The sequence below is a fragment of the Mytilus californianus genome, unplaced genomic scaffold, assembly GCF_021869535.1.
Source record: "Mytilus californianus isolate M0D057914Y unplaced genomic scaffold, xbMytCali1.0.p SCAF_58, whole genome shotgun sequence".
Taxonomy (NCBI): Eukaryota; Metazoa; Mollusca; class Bivalvia; order Mytilida; family Mytilidae; genus Mytilus; species Mytilus californianus.
This window is the reverse complement of record NW_026262710.1, coordinates 224,011-247,136: the sequence shown is the minus strand read 5'-3', so window position 1 is coordinate 247,136 and position 23,126 is coordinate 224,011. Positions and strand designations below refer to the sequence as shown.

General features: G+C 31.2%; 1 protein-coding gene across 1 annotated transcript in view; it reads left to right on the top strand.

Annotated features, from left to right (window-relative positions):
* Positions 1-19,277, top strand: part of LOC127704113 (uncharacterized) — an 82,873-nt gene extending 63,596 nt beyond the window's left edge. The window contains exons 4-8 of the mRNA XM_052208013.1: positions 1,038-1,108; positions 6,915-7,019; positions 7,335-7,434; positions 10,318-10,370; positions 15,926-19,277. Coding sequence (XP_052063973.1) covers positions 1,038-1,108; positions 6,915-7,019; positions 7,335-7,434; positions 10,318-10,370; positions 15,926-16,356 — 760 coding nt within the window. The 3' untranslated portion in view covers positions 16,357-19,277. The remainder of the gene's footprint in view (positions 1-1,037; positions 1,109-6,914; positions 7,020-7,334; positions 7,435-10,317; positions 10,371-15,925) is intronic.
* Positions 19,278-23,126: the final 3,849 nt, after the last annotated feature.

The following is a 23,126-nucleotide window of genomic DNA, read 5'->3' as shown; positions in this document are numbered from 1 at the left end:
TAAAAAAGGAAAATTGACCCCAAAAAAATCTGATATCTTCAGATACATGTACTATCAAAAATATCTGTTAAATTGTGATTCGTTTGGTAGTTATTCAGCTTTGCTGTAATTTGAGTTCTACAACAGGGAGAAATTTTCAATTTCATAGTGGAAACAGTTTGTCCTAATCGGAGAACATATAACTTGACTGTTAATTTTTCTTTGATGATATACTAGTCACAGTATGGACTTCTTGCACTTGATGGTAGTTCTTATAGCGATACATTCATACTTTTGGACAAACTTTGTAAGTTAAAACAAAAACTTCGATTTAGATCTAACAACAGCTTTAAAGCTAGTTGTCATCATGTGCAAGAGACATGAAGTAGTATCTGTTTAATCGTGTTTTAAGGTAGTAGTATTTGTTAAACCGTAATTTAAGTGTGTTGTTGAAATTTTTGTACACGTTCTTGAAACATGCATTTGTTTGCACCTGTCCTAAGTCAGGAACCTGATGTTCAGTGGTTGTCGTTTGTTGATGTGGTTCATAAGTGTTTCTCGTTTGTCGTTTTTTATATAGATTAGACCGTTGGTTTTCAAGTTTGGATGGTTTTACACTAGTCATTTTGGGGTCCTTTATAGCTTGCTGTTCGGTGTGAGCCAAGGCTCCGTGTTGAAGGCCGTACTTTGACCTATAATGGTTTACTTTTACAAATTGTGACTTGGATGGAGAGTTGTCTCATTGGCACTCATACCTCATCTTCATATATCTATGATATAAAATAATGCAAAACAAAACGGTAATTTACCTTCTAAACAACCGACCATGTTCCATATGGATAAAATTTGATGTAGAATATACGTCAATGAGATAAATTCCCAATGGCAAAATAAACAAAAAAAAACCCCAAAAAACCAACAAAATGCAAATAGATTATAGGGACGATATCAGCTCTTCGTCAACATATACAAACGGGATATGTATATGAAAGTTAAATTTTTGATTCTAATAATGGTTCATCATTTTAACAGACATTATATGCTGAATATATTTGTAGATGTCATCACATTTATGGGTGTGGAGAACATTTATCAACTACGACAGAAAATTTATATGATACTACAGAAGGTAATGTGCACTGTTGCCAGCGATACATTTAAAATCAAAATGTATCATTTATGTGTAATGGGGACAATTTTTTCAATCGTAAACTAAGTAACTACTGTATACCACATCACGTCGCTCTCACTATAACGTTAAAAATAAAATGCTGTACTAATGAATAGCCAGTAATTAACAAAGTTCGTAAGGAAATATTTTATAAGACAAAAAAAAAAGAAATAATATGCAAGGAATAATGAAAAATATAAGTCAAAGGAATACGGACAGCATCTCTTTTTAAAATGAAGACGAGCAGATTATTACAATAGTCCACAAGCATATAAGCATACTACATAGAAAACTACGGATGATACGGAAACATATACCGTCCAAAGCAATTCTTGTCAGACCTAACGATAAACCTTGGTTTGATTCGGAAATCAGAAGGGAAATCAGAATCCAGAATCGTCTACATTCTGTGCATAGGAAAACCTAAACCAACCATGCTCTTATTAAAGTACAAATTTCAGCGAAACAAAGTTAATAATATGATAAAATACACCCGCGAGCAGTTTTCTTAAGTGCCAATGAACTTGTCGACTCTATATCGAAAACCGATTCAAATGCTTATTGTTCTCTTATTAAAAAAACTTTTAAAGAGAACAAATAGTAATTATACTATTCCACCACTATTTGATATTAAACGAAACGGTATACAATGATACTAACCATGATACACCAATTATAAAACCCAGAACCAATTTCTCTTTGTCTGATTTGGTAATAATCGAGCAAGATATTAAAGATATACTAAAAACGTTGAAAATAGGCAAAGCATGTGGTAATGATTTAAATGGCCATCAGATGATGTAAGGAACCGCGGATTCTGTTAATAAACCTCTACTGATTCTATTCAATAATTAACTTAAAGCTGGTAAGTTTCCAACACAATGGAAACTTGCCAGGAGTTATGGCTTCTTTTAAAAAAGAGGATAAATCAATTCCTTCAAATTATAGACCAATATTTTATTGAGTTCTGTAGGGAAGGTAATGGAAAGAGTAGTGTATAAACATATTTATAATTATATATTAGAGCACTCATTATTTTATGCATACCAGTCAGGATTTCTTAAAGGCCACTCAATTATTTACCAACTCTTGGAAATCTATCATAGGGTTTGTCAAAACCTAGACAAAAAGTTATCTACCATTACAGTATTTTGTGATATATCAAAAGCCTTTGAGAGAATCTGGCATGTAGGCCTTATTCAAAAACTACTTTCGTATGGAATATCCGGTAAGCTTTTATACTGGGTTAAGGACTATATCAGCAACAGACAGCAAGTTGTTTTTATAAACAATGAAACTTCAACTCAATGCGAAATCAAGGCAGGAGATCCGCAGGGCTCTGTATTGGGTCCTCTACTATTTCTATTATATATATTAATGACATTACAGATAATCTCCATAACCTATCCCGTTTATTTGCAGACGACACCTCTCTCATATTCTGGTAGCAACTTTCAAACAGTTGAAAGTGATATTAATAAAGACCTTTTTAGTTTAAATGAATGGGCCAAAAAACGGTTGGTAGATTTTAATCCAAAGAAAACTAAAGCATTGGTAATTGCAAATGTTAAACCACCAGAAATGAATATTTTATTTAATGGTGAAAACGTTGAAACTGTTAAATGTCACAAGCATTTAGGTGTCACACTTTCATCAGATGGAAACTGGACCAGCCATATAAATAATATTACAAAGTCTGCATTAAAACAAGTAAATGTACTGAGGAAACTAAAATTTACACTTTCTAAAAAAAGCTTATCTAATATCTATGTCACTTTTATAACACTACTATTGGAATATGGATGCGAAGTATGGGATGGGTGTTTTGAATATGAATCTGATAAACTAGAAAAAATACATCTAGAAGCTGCAAGGATAGTAACAGGGCTTACAAAATTTTCAAGTTTAGAATCCTTATATTTTGAAACGGGCTGGGAAACTTTAGCAGAAAGCCGTAGACAAGGAAAATTAACAATTTTCTATCAAATGCAAATTAAATTTTGTCCCCAATATTTAATCGACTGTCTACCTCCAGTTTTATCTGATGTCAGTGGATACAACCTAAGAAATAATGATGATTATATACCCTTAGATGTAGACTACGAATAACTGAAAAGTCATTTGTACCATCTACTGTCAGAATATGGAATAATTTAAATCCAACTATAAGAAACGCACCAAATATCCCACAATTTAAACGAAAAATAAAGGGTGAACCATTTAAACCTCCAACATATTATGGTGAAGGGTCTAGAAATTTAATATACTGCATACAAGACTTAGGCACCAGTGCAGTTCATTAAATAATTCTATTGATTAACCACAAAGTACTGCCAACATGTTCTTATCTTGTATCAGTCAGACACGTGCATTTGTTTATTAAACTAATTGTCATCAAAACTCATTAACAGTGCAAGATATGGAACTATATTTTTCTTCTGTGGTTTTGGACTAATAAGAAGCAACAAAAACAGCTGATAATGAAATTTTGATAAAATTTAGTTGCTTTTGTATTGTGCTACCTTAAATAAGATAAATGTAGTGAATGATTCTAAATGCTCATGCTGTTCTCCTGTTGAAGATGCCATCCATTACTTTCTAGAATGCCAATTATATTATAACCAAAGAATATCTCTGGTTAATGAACTTATAAATATGAACATACACATTGACATTGAAACGCTATTGTTTGGAAAAGATGCATATAATTACGAAACTAACTCTAAAATTTTTGATAAAGTTCGTTATTTCAGTAAATAGTCTAAAAGATTTAAACATTCTAAGTCAGCAGCTTTCTTTTTTCTATCTGTCCTATTTGCTTTTTTTGTTGCCATGCCAATGTGTGATTTCTTCCTTTATTTTCTATAAGTTACGCTATATATTATGTATGTGTTTGTTTTCATCATATATGTTTATTGTATATGAAAGGAGAGGACTTAATATAAGTTGTAATAACTTGTGTCAAATCCTATTGTTTGATAAATGCAATAAAATTTTATTAATTTAAATAGAAAACTACATATTGCGCAACATGAACGCCGGCAAAAACCGTGGAGTTTCGGAATATACTTTTCTTTTTTCTAAATGAATTTGGTGAACAATCATGTCTCTAGGAAAGAATAACATGCACTGTACTACATATATTAACTTTAATTTTGAAACTAAAAATGTACCGGTCCCAAGTCAGTAATATTGTCATTGGTATTTGTTGTTTCGTAATGATGTTCTTTCATTAAAAAAATCGGTAGTAATATTATATTTTTAGTAGTATCTGTCGAATTATTTTTCTTGTCTAAAAGAGCTTGACGTTACGGTTTAGTTGCATGTGTACCGTTGAAGACTTGCATGTTGCATGTTTTGTGGTTTATTGTAGTTTTGATATGTAACTTATATTAGTCTTATATCTTTTTAATAACTTAACATGTGCTTACATATCCATACATGACAAACGGAAGTATTTACATATATCAAAATCGTATAACGGAAAAGACACTCGGAAATGATTTTCTTTTTAAAACTTTTTCCTTGGTAATCCAAACTAACTAATGAAAAGTGAGGATAATAAGATAGAAAACAATGGATTGCATATATTTTTTTTGAACACAGCCATTCCAAAGCATATACACCTCACTTTCTGTAGTTTTATTTCTTTGCAATGAAGGTAGTCAGACAACAAGATATTCATTCATAAACATCTCCAAAAGATCTCCGAGAGGTCGCGCATACCTGACGAAGGAACACGTGTCATGTGCAATCATATCCATATGATACATCAAAACTGTGAACATTTATTTGAGACTATTAGTGATGTAAGCGTACAAGTTTAATTGAGGATGAGTGGACAGAATTATCAAAGGGAAAAAAAGACAAACCGACGTTGGACATGATCATGCCTACGTATCCGCAACATATGTTTCATTTTTGAAATAATTCTTTGATTTCATTCATTCTTAAACTTTGATAAAACTGACTGTCCTTTAAATCCATTAATTAAAAAAAAAAAAAACCAACACAAGGACCAACAGAAAAACACGAACATACAAACAACAGTCCAAACCACACTACACAGAAATATACAGCTTGAGCAAAACGAATCCTGCTGGAAAGGTAAGCAAGTTCTACCACACAAGCAATAAGGTAGCATTTACATTTCTATCGGATTTTTCATCCGACCTGAAGAAATTGTAAACTAAAAGCAATTACTACCTTATCATAGAAAAAGAAAGTCTTGTTATGGTAATAACATTTTGACTCGCAACGGGTTAGCTACGAACGCATCCCTCAAACAACTGTTATGTATATTGACTTTCCAATTAAATTTTTAGCTCACCGTTCCGAAGGAAGGAACGGTGAGCTTTTGCCATCACTTGGCGTCCGTCGTCCGTCGTCGTCCGTCTGGTGTAAACTATTTCAAACATCTTCTCCCCTGAAACTACTGAACCAATTCCAACCAAACTTAAGCTGAATGATGCTTAGGGTATCTAGAATAAAGTTTGTGTTTTATTTACTGTTTCGTCAAATAACATGGCCGCCATGGCTAAAAATAGAACATAGGGGTAAAATGCAGTTTTTGACTTATATCTCAAAAACCAAAGCATTTAGAGCAAATCTGACATGGATTCAAGTGTTCATTAGGTGAAGTTCTATCAGCCCCGAAATTTTCAGTTGAATTTGATAACCCATTGTTGGGTTGCTTCCACTTTATTGGTAATTTTAAGGAAATTTTGCAGTTTTTGGTTATTATCTTGAATATTATTGATGATAAAGATAAACTGTGAACAGCAAAAATGTTCAGCAAGGTAAGATCTACAAATAAGTTCAATATGATCAAAATTGTCAATTGACCCCTTAAGGAGTTATTGCCCTTTAAGGACAATTTTACACTTTTTGTTTATCATGTTTTCTAACTTTGAAAAATCTCTGAAACTGCTGAACCAATTCCAACCAAACTTAAGCTGAATGATTCTAAGGGTATCTAAAAATAAAGTTTGTGTTTTATTTTCTGTTTCGGCTAAAAATAGAACGTAGGGGTAAAATGCAATTTTTGGCTTATATCTCAAAAACCAAAGCATTTAGAGCTAATCTGATGGAGGTAAAAATGTTTATTAGGCCAAGCTCTGTCAGCCCAGAAATTTTCAGATGAATCTAACAACCCATTGTTGGATTGCTGCCACTTAATTGGTAATTTTAATGAAATTTTGCAGATTTTGGTTATTATCTTGAATATTATTAATGATAAAGATAAACTGTTAACAGCAAAAATGTTAAGCAAAGTAAGATCTACAAATAAGTTCGATGACCAAAATTGTCAATTGTCCCCTTAAGGAGTTATTGCCCTTTAAAATAAATTTTTCACAATTTGTTCATTTAGTTTGCTTTCTTTAAAAAATCTTCTCCTTTGAAACTGCTGAATCAATTTCAGCCAAACTTGGATGCGTTTCAGAGTATCTAGTATAAATTATGTATTTTATTTTCTTGTACGTCAAGAAACATAGCCACCATGGCTAAAATGAAACATAGGGGTAAAATGCATTTCTTTGATTTTGAAGAAAATATTACAGATACAAAGAACATTTCAATGGAAGTTTTAAGCCATTCTTTAATATATATTGAAAAGCAAAAATAATCATTGATGAAAGATTTAAGCAAAAATTTACAGGTGAGCGATTGAGGCTCTTGAGAGCCTCTTGATCTGTTTGTTATTGTTTTTACTTTTAAAAAAGTTATTTAACCCTAATTTTAGATGTTAGCATGATTATTTCAGACATACAATCTTCAAAGTTGTTCAACCCAGAGCCTACTGATATATCAACAGAACATGCAACTAGACATTATAAACCAGATATTTCACTGACACAAAGACCCGAAGGTATATGCAAAAAGTTCATGTTCTTTTTTTCAAATAATGAGAATATGCACCATATATTCAACAACATATTTTTACATGGAGACAAGATTGATGAGGAAAAAAAGAATAAGGCAAACTACACAACATATAAAAATGCATGTTCAAAAATGTAATAAATATAACTTAATAATATGATATTATAAATTCACAATACGACAAATTATACAAATGTGTCAGAGTAAAGATCTCTTTAAATAAAATAGTATAATAAATTTTCTTATTTATTCTGAGGGAGAAAAACAATCTTAAAATTAACAGTAGTATTACTTCTCCCAGGGAACCAAAATAATGACAATCAAGGACAATTGACTATATGGGTGTATGTAGCTGTCGTTGGTGTATTGCTGTTAATTGTTGGTGGTGCATTGTTTATCAAGTAAGTTATATTTGATCCTGTAAGTAATAAACTTTAATATAAGTGAATGCACCTATTTTGTTTGTTTCATAAGAATTGGTACTTTTGATTGGCTTACAACAATCGATTGGCAATTTAGAATAAGATTTTATTTCCCAATAAAATTTATCATTCCTGACGGCACGTGCATTCCGTGACAATGTTACAACAATGCATAGAAAAACAAACGAAAAATGTGATATAACGCGTTTTTTTACGGTTGTAGCATAACAATGTAATTAAAAGAAATGAATGCTTCTTCTTGTAATGTTATAGGATTGAAAAATCGTTGATCATGCGCCACATTTTAAGTATGAACGCAAAAAGTGCTTCAGTCAACGCTTTTAAATCTCAAAATTTAACAACGTACCATTATAAATAACGAATACATATTCATTCGTAGATCTTGAAAGTTCTTAAAACTTGTTAGTAACATGAATGGTAGTTTTTTCTTTGATTTTCGAGTGAGTTAACGTTTGTTATATTTTGAGGAGTGCATTAACTGGCTGTTTTTTCTCCAGTTATGTCCCTATCCGATTCCTCCGTTTACCACTTGTCATAGGAAAAGAAAAAAAGGCGATTTCAAACTAACTTGAGCAAGCTTAGTATACCCTTAATTCAAACATGATTCTATTGTTAATTTCTTTAACAAATACCTTCATCTATACTATTAAATGAGAAGACCTCATTTTGTGTGTCGCTTCTCTTCCTTCCACAATAAATTAATCATTATGCCTCTGTGTCCTATAGGTACCATGCATAGTCGCATTTGTCATCCTCACTTATGATTATTCAGTTTGGGTTATTTTGGGAGGAAAACGAAAATAAAGGCATCCGGATATTGTTTCCGTCATTGGACAGACTTTTAAGCCATAGACAATACTTCCGTTTAGGACTGTTTTAAAATTACACAATTTTCATAAGTACTTGGGACAGGAAAATTATTTTCGCGTTTTTCTGTATACTATGATCATACATATACTATAAATAAAGCATATTTGCTATTTACTATCAATTCCAAGTTTACTATCAACGGCGGTCACTGATATATTCTCTATATAATATATCAGTGACCGCCGTTGATAGTAAATAGCAAATACGCTTTATTTATAGTATACAGAAAAACAGAAAACAAAAAATAATGGACTTTGGAAAAAAGGGGGAGGGCTAAAAAAATTGTCCTGTCACCAAGTACCTATGACTTTTGATACCTTTCCTGAAATTCTCCAGTCATAAAATCTTTTACAAAAATTAATCCTACAACAGTTTACATACTTTCAACCACGCTTTAAATGCCCGCGATTTCGCGGGTGTGTTCTAGTATTTCTAAAATGATCAACATCTAAATACAAAAAAAAATGGGTCGCACTTACCTAAAAAATATAGATATTCAGAAAGTATATGCCTCAGATGTTCAGCCAAATCACATTGCATGAGGTCTTTCTCCGTGAAAATAGTATGGTTAAAATATTGTCACTTTTCGTTACGCAGTCAACAATAAATCAATCTTTTCCTGTTAGTGAGAGAGTATGAATACATTCCCAATTGGTTTATGAAATAGAAAAACTGTTGTTTTTTTTTACCTCAAATCCTTGGAACGTACAAGTCGTATTGGCTTTGAAAGCAGGCACTTTGGTATAGATGTTTATCTAACATTATTTCTGCAGCTACACCTCAAGAATTTTCGTGAGGAGAACACTCTTCAAAAACATATATACACTCTCTGTTCTGTAATATGCATTTAAAATCTCACGGCGCAAAAATCATTTGAAACATCTGAAATACAAATCCCTTTTGAAAAAATCTACTGCACTGGGACCATTGTCTATAAATACAATATGTTTAGTATATATGGCATACAAGCGCACCATTTTTAATTCACGAAAAACACAGTTGTTTTTCATTAGTCATTAACCTTTGACGAAATTTACAAATTATACATAGTCACACCTTACTCATTAACAAATTTAATGCACTCCAATTAAGCTGGTACGTGAATTCGTAAATGACGTTATATATATATATTTTGCTCCAAATACACTTTCTATGGCGGTAACTTTTAAATTTTTCATCGAATGATTATGCTGAATGAAGTGGTTTGCTACCGGATCGTCTGTTTTGTTTGTTCGTATTTTCGGAAAGTTCAATAGCATCCGTTGATATAGTGTATCACCCGTTTGTTTTACATATATAAGTTTTTCGCATTTTGTACAGCTAATTGCATATACTACGCCCACGGTTTTATAGTTTATTTGTCCCTGAATGGTATATTCTTTCCCGGTGTTGTCACAAAATAACTTGGTTTCATTTATGTGTGAGCATAATGCACAATTTTTACCGCATGGTCCACAGCCATTAGTTTGTTTATTAAATAGTAAATTGTGCTTCTTGTGCACTAAGATGTCTTTTATGTTGTTCATTCTTCATTCAGCATAATCATTCGATGAAAAATTTAAAAGTTACCGCCATAGAAAGAGTATTTGGAACAGAAATTTTCAGAAAAAACTAAAGAAGTCTTTTGGATAAAAAAATTAAAAACTTTAGAGCCTGATGGACTCAACACAATGTATGAACGATAGTGAAAATATTTATAAAAAAAGAAAAAACGCGGCAAATGAACGTCATAGTAGTTATGATAACGTAATGTATCCAAGCGATGCAATTGTTGTTTCAATGTTGTAATTTATTCCAATGAAGAAGGCCGTAATGGCCGAAACGTATTGAAAATTGTGTTATAGTTTTTATTATATATATATGTATATATTTACCATAAAGGCTGCACAATAACAATAAGATAACAAATTAACTAACTATGAACATATATATTTATATATATTTCAAACCACATAATTCTGTTAATTTCAGAATTGGACTCGCAAAAACAATTTGCAAATTCCTGTCAAACTCCAAGCAAACTGGTATGTTCTCCTTTCTATAAATTTACGAAGAAAGACAAACGAGACTTGTATCATTGCGACCACATTCCAAAGACACAAAGAAAGACACCCAGTCTGAGATATCAACAAAAATTCTTTTTGTCAAAAATAAATGTCTGATAATACAAAAGGAGAAGTAGTATGATTGCCGATGAGACAGTTATTCATAAGGACAAAAAGACAAAGATGAGAACAATTACATGTAACAGTATAGAAAGCTATAATAACAGACACTGGGATGACAAGATTTGCAACAATTCAATGGCCTGATTTATACTACAACAATAAATAAAATAACAAGTATGGCAGAAAGTAACCAACGACAACCACTGGTTTACAGACATCTGGCTTGGGACAGACACATGTGGCGGGTTTAAACATGTTTTTAGGTGATTAACCCTAATCTAACCTAAGACAGTTGTGTAACAACACAACATAAGAACAAAATGTAAAAATCTGCATGAAAGAGCTCAGAGCGGCAAAAGATCTAGAACAAAAATATATAACAAAAACACAAGCTACCGGTCTATGATATTGAAAGCTAGCTCAAAATGCAATTTCAACTAACAAATATACAATATTATCCCAGACTAAAATGCTAGTCAGACACATTACCAGACTGCAGAAAGTAAGACCTTGTCCAATGCCTAAATATGAGTATCGACAGGATGTTGGACCATTATTGTTAATACGTAGATAGCAATATATTTTTAGTTATTCATTTTAATTGTTAAAAATGATAGTCGGTCGAATGACAATTACCAGGGTTTTTATTACATTTTTAAGTGTTATTGCTAAAGTCATTTAGGGCATGAACGGCAAAAATGGTATTTATCAATATCAAACTTGTGGTATTAATTTTGTCATTAGTAACAACATATTAAAATCCTGCCTCACAAAATGCAGGAAATAATTGTGCACAAAAAAACACAGAGAAAAACAACAAATTTCCGCGCGCCTAGCAACAGGTGAAAATTAATATTCATTTTATTAAACATTCTCCTGCACTTCTCCCATAAATATCAAGGTGGCCTCCTATACAACTAAGTAACATTTGAATATCATTGGTTTAACAGTGTGCACGTTATTGCACCAAAACAACAAAAGGTATAAAATGAGGAGATGCGGTATGATTGCCACGGAGACAACTATTCTCCAGAGTCCAAATGGTGTAGATTTAATTAACTGTAGATCAGCGTACAGTTTTTAATAATGTGCAAAACCCATGCCGTATAGTCAGCTGTAAAAGACCCCGACATGAAAAAATGTGAAACAATTCAAACGAAAAAAAAACCGACCTTGTGTATGAAAAAATTAATAAACGAAAAACCAACGACCTGGTTTATGAAAAAAGTAAAAAACGAAAAACCAACGACCTGGTTTATGAAAAAACAAATAGGACAGAAAGCAACTAACGACAGCTACTGAAATGCAGTCTCCTGACTTTGGACAGGCACATATATAATGAGGGGTTAAACATTTTGTGTGCGCTCTTCCCCTTAATCTGGGACAGTGATGTAACAACATAACATAAGAACAATCTGTAAAATAGAGTTGGAAATAGCTTGACTCATCATAAGTTGGCACGTGGTTAATAAAATTAGCATTAGTTCCAATAAAATGATATTCAAAGATCTTACTATAATATGCTAAATTGATAACCTCTAATAACTAGTTTATTCAAATGACTAATACGTTTATATGGGTTTTTTTTTTAATTTACGAGCTCTATTATCACCATTACTATAAAAATAAGTTCCGTTTATAATAAGATTTCTAAAATAACAGCGAAACTTCCAAATCAAATTTGGGTATCTAAGAAAGAATTTAGTAAAAGGTAAAAGTATAGTCTCGATTGTTGTAAATTTTCGTATATATTTTCTAATGTTAAACTGAAATATCCAAATTAAGAAAGGGACAATTATAAGGTTTCAACTCCATCAGGCAAAGTTGTTTTAGACGGATTTGGCTATTTTTTAGGTCCTTTTTCGTCATATAGCTCTTTAACTGTTTCGGTTGTTATACATCCTTGGCTTTTAAATATTCGACTTTGAGCGTTCCTGATAAGGGTAATCCAGAAAAGCGCTTCGGACGCATGAAATGTATAAAGTATTGTTTTCAATTGTTATCACTGCTTATATTAGATTTATGAAAGTAAGTTCCTGAAGATTAAATTTTCGCTGTAAAATTATAAATTCTAGATTATTTCATGAAAAAATATATATATCATCTAGGTAACGGTAAGTGGTACTATTTTTTCTTTAAACTTTAAATTAATATGTGTCAAACTCTTAATTATCCTGAATGAAACTTATTTCTCTTTTGGCCACAGTTAATCTTTCCTTCGATTTATCATTATGTTTTTATCGCCACCTTTGTACCTCCTGGTGTGCCATGTAATCTACTGCCACCTCCACGGTGTCGTCGTCCGTCGTCGTCGTCGTTGTAAACTTTTAAAAATAATCTCATCTGAAACCTCACGACCTTTTTTGTTTTTGTTTTTATCAAACTTTGACTACATGCTCCTTATATACGGTTAATTGTTTTTCGATCCTGCCAATCAACAAACAAGGCTGCTATGGCTAAAATTATAACAATATACGGGTAAAATGCATGTAATTATCTAATATCTTGAAATAAAAGTAGACAGAGAAAACCTGACTTGGCAAAAAATGCATACTGATGTTCAGTAGTTGTCGTTTGTTGATGTGGTTCATAAGTGTTTCTCGTTTCTCGTTTTTTATATAGATTAGACCGTTGGTTTTCCCGTTTGAATGGTTTTACACTAGTAATTTTTTGGGGCCCTTTATAGCTTACTGTTCGGTGTGAGCCAAGGCTCCGTGTTGAAGACCGTACTGTGACCTATAATGGTTTACTTTTATAAATTTTTACTTGGATGGAGATTTGTCTCATTGGCACTCATACCACATCTTCTTATATCTATATAGAATGTTAAGGTATACCTAATATTTTTCGCCCCAAAATTATCCAGCAACTCCTCATAGAGTAATTGCCTTTAAATAGGGATTTTATCCATTTAGCCCTTTTTACCCATTATTTTGAAAAGTATAACATAGATAAAGAAACTGTTAACAGTAAACAAGATCAGCGATCTACTGATATAATGAAATTAGAGCAAATAGCAAAAACAGATACAAATATAGAGATACAACAAAGAAAACGAATCTTAAAATACTCAAAGATACAATAATAACTATTATTTTGAATAATATTTTCCCTTATAGTGACATGCTAAAACTGCGAAAAAGTATGAGAGAATCTATAGAACGGGAAATAACTTTTATAAAATTGACTGATGCAATAATAAAAATACAAATTGACAAAAAGACCAGGAGCCAATGGATATACAAAGGATTATTTTAAATTTGTTTGAATAGATATAGATCAAATCCACAGATCTATAAAATATTGTTAGAATCAAGGGGAAAAGTCTTTTACACCAAAACACAAGGTTTTATTACTGTATTCATAAAGGTGATCAACCAAAGCATATACATGAAATATTGGCGTCCAATTAGTATTTAGGCACAGTTTTTAATTGGCATCCAGTTGCATTATTGCAGAAAGAATCAAATATGTTGACTTGTGTGTTTTTAAAATGTTGGTTCATTTGTATGTTTCAGAGTTTAGTGTGGCGTCCATTTCGCTGAACTATTTTTTAGGGGCCAACTGAAGCCCGTCTCCGGGTGCGGGATTTTCTCACTGTGTTGAACACCCATTGGTGGCCTTGGGCTGTTTTCTGACATTTGGTCGGATTATTGTCTCTTTGACACATTTCCCGTTTCCATTCTATATTCTTATTCAGTAATGACCAGGCAGATTTCCTACCTGGACAATTTATTGGTGGAAATATGATTTTTTTCATTTTTCGGAGGAAATAACATCCAAGACATTCTCTTCTTCATTGATTTTGAAAGAAAAAAAAATGATTCCATCTCCTGGAATTATTTCAAATTTGGGAATACCATAAAATTTAACATCAACAATTTTTATGGAAAAACCAAATCTGATGTAACACAGAATAGCTTTCTTTCAGATAAAAAAACACAATTATTGAGGAGTTGCATACAATGAGATCCTTTATCTCCTTATACTTTGTTGTTATGTGCTGGCATTTTAGAGATATTTCTTCGATAAAACGACAATATCAAAGGTTTAACTATTAAAGACTCAGCATTTTTTTTTACTGGCATTATTCTGATTACATCAAACTTAGTTACACGATAGTTCACCAGATTCTTCAGATGCGATTCTTCGCATTTTAACTGATTATTCGCTTAAAGCTCTGGTATAAAAAAAATTAAGGTGGTATGAATAGGTAAAAAGAAATATAGCCAATATACAATGTATGTAATGTGGGGATTGGAGTGTTCCACCAAGTTAACACTCCTATCTACTAGTAGTAAGTATTCTCTTGATTAACAATAAATCAAAATCAAAATTATGGACCTTTTAGTTAATTTAGAGAGGTTGAGAAAACAATAAGAGTAGGTCAAACAAATTTTTATCTCAAATTTGAAAAATTACATTAATTGAAAGTCTTATTATATCTTAGCTCAATCACTTATTTCTAACATTACCAAATCCAAACAGCGTGTTACTCAACACGTTGAATAATGATTAATTTACCTCTTTATTTGGGATGGTAAACGTAACAAAATTAAAAGAGAAACTCTGTCTCAAATTCATGAATTGGGGGAACTTAACATGTTGAATATAAAACAATATATAAAAAGTTTAAAAATAACACGGATAAGAAGGATTATTAAACAAACTAACAATTATTGTACGTTTCTGATTTATGCAGAAAAAAAAAATTTCATGAACTGCTTTATGTAAGTCCAATTACACAAGTGAAAAATCTCTTTTAGCAAGACGTTTGTAATGCTTAGGCAGAGCCCCAAACTAAAGTGACTGTCGAGAATAAATATCTAGCCATTCAAAGTCGCCTTGGTCATTCTTGTTTATGCGTTAATTATTTGTGACCTGATCTTAATTCAGTTTTCCTCGGACCTCAAATTTTCTTTAGCCTATCTTGATATTTTGTTATTTTTCTGAAGCTGACCCGGTGTTCCATCAATGATATTAACGTTACCAATTTTAATGCACCAGATGCGCATTTCGACAATAAATATCGATCAGTGATGGGCGAGGCCATAAGATCCCTAGTCCCGTTGTAGGATCAAATATGACCCCGCCCCTTTTTAAACTGGATCTATTCTAGAAATGTAATTCGTGCGTACTAATGTTGTTATAATTTTTGTTAATGTTTTTCTTCAGTATGTAATTTCTCTGTCTTTTTTCTCTCTCACTATTTTTAGTCACTTTCCTGTTTGCCCATCACTTTAAAAATCTTACGTGTATTTGATCCAACATTATTCCTCTGAAATTATCGTTGTCAACTTTTATTTTTATTCACTATTCTTTCCTTTTTGTCCTTTGGAAGAACTGTCCTTGTCAAGTTTTAATAGAATGAAGTATACAGATATTACAGAAAATACTATATTTTTTTACAGAACATGAAGATAACCTGAGAATAATTAGAATTCAACCCATATTAGAGGAAATAAACGATGCAGCATCAGAAGAAGATGTTTATTGTGAAATACGAGAATCACGTATGATAGATTGTATTAACCAAGCCAGGCCACTCACAGGAAGATTCAACTCAAACGTCAAACCTTTTCCTAAAAAATGTTCAACATTAAGAGAAAATATTTACAATCACCTAAACTATAACCAGTCACTCCCGAACCTTTGTATTGGTAACGACTATGAACATGCGCATGCAAATAATACAATAGGTTTGTTAACCAATTCAGAAAATTGTTTGATTGAATTACGAGAAAATAGAAAGCTACAAAGTGTACCAGAATTAATGTCAAGTGATTCATACGAGGAAGTAAGCTGTTCCACAAATTATGGTATAATCTGGGGAAATCAATGATCATCATGAATGAACAGGATATGGAATCAGACGGGAAACACTTCGAAAACAATAAAAGTGTTTAATTTTGTCATCCTGTATAATTTTGTCATCCTGTACATGTGTCAATTACTATCTTCCTGGGTTTTTTACTCATTGTTTCAAGTATCAAATATTTATAAAACACATGCAAGACCAATAATAATACTTTGGTGTACTAGTATAACTATGAGGGTCTGGATGGGGTTTACAAAATAGACAATAACCGGTCAAATCTACGGAAAAATGGGCCTTATTCCCTATTCTTTATATTTCAGCACCCAGTTATTCTCTCTTCTTTATTTTTATGCTCCAACCGCAAGGTGAAGGGGACATTAAGTGTTATCTTTGACCGTCCGTTCTTCCGTCCGTCTCATTTTCGTTTGAAAAGCAAGACTAAGCGGGGGCATTCGTGTCCATAGACACATTTTTCTTTTGTTTTTTTGCCTATTTTTATCTATTCTTTATATTTGTTTGCCCTTTATTCTGCACTTTTTGTCCATAATTCGCTTTTCTCTTTTCTGTAAACCCAATTCAGACCATCATACAAAATAAATTTTAAATTTAATAGTACATTTAATAGTTGAATCAGTGTATATAAATGTCATTAGCTTGTACGCTTTTAAACACACAGTTTTTGTAGGTCAAGTGAAAAGTTACTTATAGAATAAATGCATATAAACTTTGTTATACTGACTGTAAAAAAGTATCCTTTGTGTATATAGTAATGTTTGTATAGACAATAGACAATAGTTTATTAGCACAAACGGAATTATAACAATTGGTAAAGGCCCAATTTAGTACATTGTATAGAAATACATAAAAAAAAAAATAGATCTACAAAGATACGAAAAGTAAATAATCAATACTTTCTAAACAGGATATTGATTTTAATATCATTAATGGTTTTGTAAAACATTATTTCCAATTTTCAACAATTCAGAAATGTAATTTGAACATACAATAACAATTATCGTTGACTGACGCACTGTTTAATATTTTTAGTTTTGACTTTATGCTATCATTATGTATATTTCTAAAATTTGGGTAAAATTTAGACACGGCCTGCAACGCGACAAAGGAGTAGGTCCAGTAAGACCCCTTTTTGACCCCAAAATAGAGCAGTTTTACAAAATTGTTAAAATGTAAACTTTTAGCTATTTATTGGAAAGAAGAATACTTCTGTTACATAAATATGGGCTGTTTTTGACAATACAATGCACATGTATCGGGTACTAGCATCATTAAGTCATGCTAAATTACTGAAATCTTCACAATTTTAGCATTTGAGTTAATTTTTAGACGGTTTTCGTCTTAAATGGAAGAGGCCGCTTTCGTGTTCATTCTTAATATTTAAATGTAAGTTGTATTTGATGATAATACATATCATATATAAAGATCGAGGATGAACACGAATGCGGCCACTTTCATTTTTGACAAAAACCATCTGAAAAGTGACATATTATGGCATAATTGATAGATTTTTAATATTTAAGCCTGAATTTGAGCGTCTTTAGTGACTAAATCGGCCCAAATCTTTCAGATAAACTAATTAAATCTACTAAAGTAGACACTTGAGTGTTTAAAAAGTGTCCAAAATATTTCATCAGATGAACCTGAAATTTGAGGCCAAAATCGGCCCTTACCGGACCTTCTCCTTTACGATTATATACCTTTGTGGTATTTTTTCACATAGAACACCACTTTGAATGATGTATACCGCAAAAACGAAGTCGTTGACCATATGAATATTTTATATCATTAAAACGGAAATTTATGTTAGAACAACATATAATTTTTTAAGAAAAATCTATGTAGTAGAAATTGGAGATTTGATGATTTTAAGACAAATTTAAGAAAAAATTTCGCCGGTTTTATGTGCTTTCTATATAAATGTTCACCTGTTTTGAAAGAATTTATTCAGTGATATTTCAGATATTAAATACATTATTTTTTTCGATTTTCAGTTATAGATCGACGAGCCAAAGTTGTATGCAACATTTTAGCAAAATCTGTGAAATAGCCCATTTACTGTTCCTTGACCTTAAGGCAATGCCAAATAAAGTGTTTTCATCTTCAATGTTGTTGTGTGTACACACTTTACAAAATCATTCATTTCTTGCCGTTCTGTTATATTTCCCTCTTTCTATTTCATGGGAATGAGCACTTAATCTTATTTTAGCTATAACAGAACGATCAGACTTGAAAGTAAGTTGATCAACATATGGTGTACGTTCTCCTACCTTTGAAATATAACGGAAAAAATATAATAATTCAAAATAAAACATCTTGGAGCGTTGATCTTGTAAGTTTCCTTTTTGAGAGCTATTACTATTCAGTCAGGATTCTTCTTAGTTAAAATTATCTCCCAATTACGCCACCTATTTTTTCAATCGTAAAAATGGAAGTCATTGTAAGGATGACGCGCTAACAAATTTAGCTCTTGAAAACAGATAAATTTATCCATATAGCATCATAACGATCCTTATATGACAGTTGTATTCTAAAAGACAAATGTCTCTACTAGCTATTAAGCATTCTTTAATGTACTGTTGTGCCTTTAGTCAACTTAATACTAGTGTCTGATCGGTTGTCCGGGGGAATTTTCGAAAGTTCAAAAACATTATAAAAAAATCTAATAAAATATTTCGTGGAAGGGCAGACTAAAAATTTTTTAGAGGTTGAAGAATAAATACCAAAGATAACATACACAAAAAAATGTATAATTTGTATATTTTTTTTTAAGTTAGGCACAAAAAAAATCCACAAGTAAAGTCTATACAAATCCTTGGAAAGTTATTTCCCTTGACCCATATATTTAATTTTTTACAACTGTGAATTTTTAATGTTATTATATCAACCTGTAGCCTAAATATATTATATAAATATAATCTGAAGCGAGATGATGTATCAAATATATTTGCCTTATACGTTTTCAAGACAAAATAGTCAACTCAAACATGTCTGAACATAAAAAAAATCAAATCAAATCAAATCAAATGTCTTGTCTTTATTACTAATTAAAAGGCCCATATAGAGCATTTAAATCAATACAAATCACAAAGTTCATACAATATCCACACAAACAACACATGCAATCTAACATACATACTGAATGTTAATGGTTAAAAAATGATTAAGAACAACTGTAGATACATAATTAAAAACTTACATACATGAGGGGAGAGAGCCGGTACAAAGAGGGATAACTCCATTTGTTTACCTTAGCTTTTGTCTCTTCTTTCCTCTCTCATCTGGAAAATTTTATTTAGATACCGACTAAAAACAGTATTATTCTTCATTTGTCATGATTTAGATAAAAAGACTTTCTAAATTTTATGTTTCTCAAATCTGAAAACTTTTGAAATAAATTTTGTAAGAATTCTAATCTTGGTGAACTATATAGAGGGCAGTCTAAAACAAAATGCAGTTCATTTTCTACAGTGTTGACAGAGCCTTTCACATCTGGGTAGAAGCTTAAGTTTTCCTAAGATTGTATTTATTTTTCGTTCGTGTCTCCCAGTTTCTATTCTCAAAATGTTGTTACTCAGCCTAAATTTTATTGAAGTTCTTCTGCTGTTAACATTTTTCATATTTAAGTAACTTTCATAATTGAAAGTAAATTTGAATTTGTAATATTTGCTGAGTTTTCAGGTATCTTTTGAACGACTATTTCTTATATCTAGCAATGTCTTAAGAAAGTTCTTCTGGAGACATTTCTTCAAATACAATTTAAATTTATTTTACTAAGTTTTTAGGCAGATAGATAGGTTAATATCCAGTTTTTCACTGTAAAACAGTATATTAGAATACCACGAGTTATTTGACTGGTTACTGCTAGAATTATATTCATTATAGGCTCTGCTCAACAGATCAGATGGGGAGTGCTCAAGTCTATACCAGAACAAAAATATGTGTTTTAACAAGTCTAAATATAATGGATATCTCCCAAGTTCTGAAAGGACTGTATGTTTGTACAGAGTTTAGTAACACATAGAATGTGTTTACAGAATTTTAAGTTAAGCTATTATATTTCCCAATCTTTGAAGATATCAAATAGAGGAAGAGTGTTTTTCTTTTTTGAGTAATGTTAATTACTCCCAAGTTCTCACAACCATATAACACGATGGGTTGAATGCAATGATAGAAAATATGTAAAAAAGTTTTAATAGAGGGATCTGAAGATTTCATATCTCTATATAATTTGAAACTTGCTTTCATTCACTTTTGAAACAATCATTGTTTGGCTTCATTAAACTTTCCAGTGTTTTCAATTATAAGGCCTAAATACTGATATTGTTTAACACACATTCTAGAGTATCAGTTCCAATTTGAAACATGCCAGTCCTTCGCCTTCCAGTTTTGTTAAAAATGTTTACCTTTGTCTTTTGTACATTTACTTCTATACACCATTCAGTACAATAGTTATTTAAAATATCTAGCTTTGGTTGAAGACCTTTTTAGTATCTGAAAATAGTAATAGATCATCTGCATATCAAAGGCAAAGTCATTTGAGAACAAAAATATGATCAGAGGTGCACGCTCCCTTTGAGAAACCAACTTGGGTCTTGTGTATAATATTATTATCTAGAAGAAATTTATCAAGTCTATTATAAAGTATTAAGTTAAAAAGTTTACCTATACTATTTTTATATTTTTTGGGGTATGACTTTACTCGTCTTGGTTAAGTAAGTCCCTTTAGAGGTTGGATGAAGACTAAGGTGAACGCAGATATCAAGTGACTTTTATACTTTGTGTTCTTGGGACTTTATATCATACCACTAGGGGTTTCTGAAAATGTCCTTTAAAATAAAAACACGAAGTTCTGTTCAGTTGGAATACACAGATCTGTTTTTGTTTATTATGATATAATACTAAACATCAAATTAAAATACAAATTAATATAATAACAATTCACAAATGCAATAAAGTTGTAAATAAATCAAATGACATTGAACAAATTAAGATTTCCATTTTAAAAATTGATAAAATTAAACGAGTATATTGTTTCTTTTTTCAGATTACAGTTTTCACAAGTTCACCATTTTAATGTCTCTGAAATGTTTCTCGTATCATAGTGAAAATTATTGTTCATGTATATTGTTTATTTCCTGAAAATCAATTAAGTATTAATTTACCTGAAAGTATTTCATTTTATAAATTTTTAATAATATATTAAATTTTATTTTTGAACTTTAAACACACAATACATAGATTGAACATGCACAAAATACATAAAGTACTTTAATATATTTGAAAATTAAATCAATAGTATTACTTTTCATCATATTGTATTTTAAGCATAAACATAGAAAACTAATGTTGTCACTTTTCTTAAAGTAAATAAAAATACATGTATAAAAATTATTGAGTTTAAAAATAAACTTTTAACCATAAATACTTTCTCAATTTGAATGATTAAGTCGTTCCAAAAAATGCGTAAAGTCTACTAACCTTAAGAATAAAAACACAAAGTTCTGTTCAGTTGGAATACACAGATAGTACACCAACTGAACAAACTTGTTTATATAGTACACGGAGAAATTATCCCATTAATCAAATAAAGTAATAAATTTTGAATCTTTGAAGTGACCGTTGTTTTACCTTTATTTAAACTCCTAACCTCCCCAATACACTTAAAAGTAACATGTGTAATGGGGTTTGCGTACACTGGTCATTCAATATTCTGAATGGAGTGTTTTCTTACATCATAAACCCCACTGGCTAAATTTGTACATGTTCTATCAAATTTTATATATGTGCATTTAACTCTGGACAAGTGCAACTAAACTATACTATACACTATATTTCAAACTTTAAAATTACTTTTAATGAAAAGTTCTCTATAATACTATTATTTATAGCTATTCCTCTGTAATTTTTCAGGTTTCTTTGGATCCTCTGATTTGAAAATCGGACATATAAAACTCTCCGACCATTTTGCCGGATACATACCTGATGCCAAAAACTGCATTATAAAGCTTTAGTAAACAAGAGTCAGTAGAACTGTGTGAGACTTTCAGTATTTCATTGCTCACATTATCTAGTCCTGGACTTTTGCCAGATTTAATTTGGAATAAACTTTTTGTAGCTCTGTCTTCGTAATCTTGAATTCAAGAGGTGAAAAACTTGTGTTTCCCTCTTCCAATAACTTTAATTTATTTTATGTCTTGTGTAGTCTTGATCTTAAGGATGTTCGCTCCTCTTTTTTTTGAAATTTTGCCAGATTTTCGGAATCCTCTGGTTTTATCCATGTTTTGCCATTAAATAATTTTGTCCACTAACCCCTGCTTTTCTTTTCATAATTTTATTTCATATAGGTTTAAAAGCCACATTTGAAAATCTTATAAAATCCTTGTTATTTTTTCATAGTTTTTAAAAGAGAAAAGCGGACAATGTTAAAAGTATGAAAAATCTAGAGAGAATCATTTCCCGCCAAATTTTCAATGGCTTATATCTCAAAAACAAGCACACGGACCCTTCATTTTTTTCTGCTTTTTTGGTTCCTTTATTTATATACTATAAATTTAGAACAGTCTTTTAAAAACTTGTTATTTTAAAACAGAGTAGCGAACATCCTTTAATTGTTTGGGACTGAACCAAGGTTAAAAAATAATCTGTACCAAGTGTCATCATCAATGTCAGACACTGGCTTGTCTGCCTGCTCATTGCGCAGTTGATTAACCAAAGACCAGTATTATTTTGGATTACTTGATTGTAATTCATCTAAACGATTTAGAATGTTTTGTTTA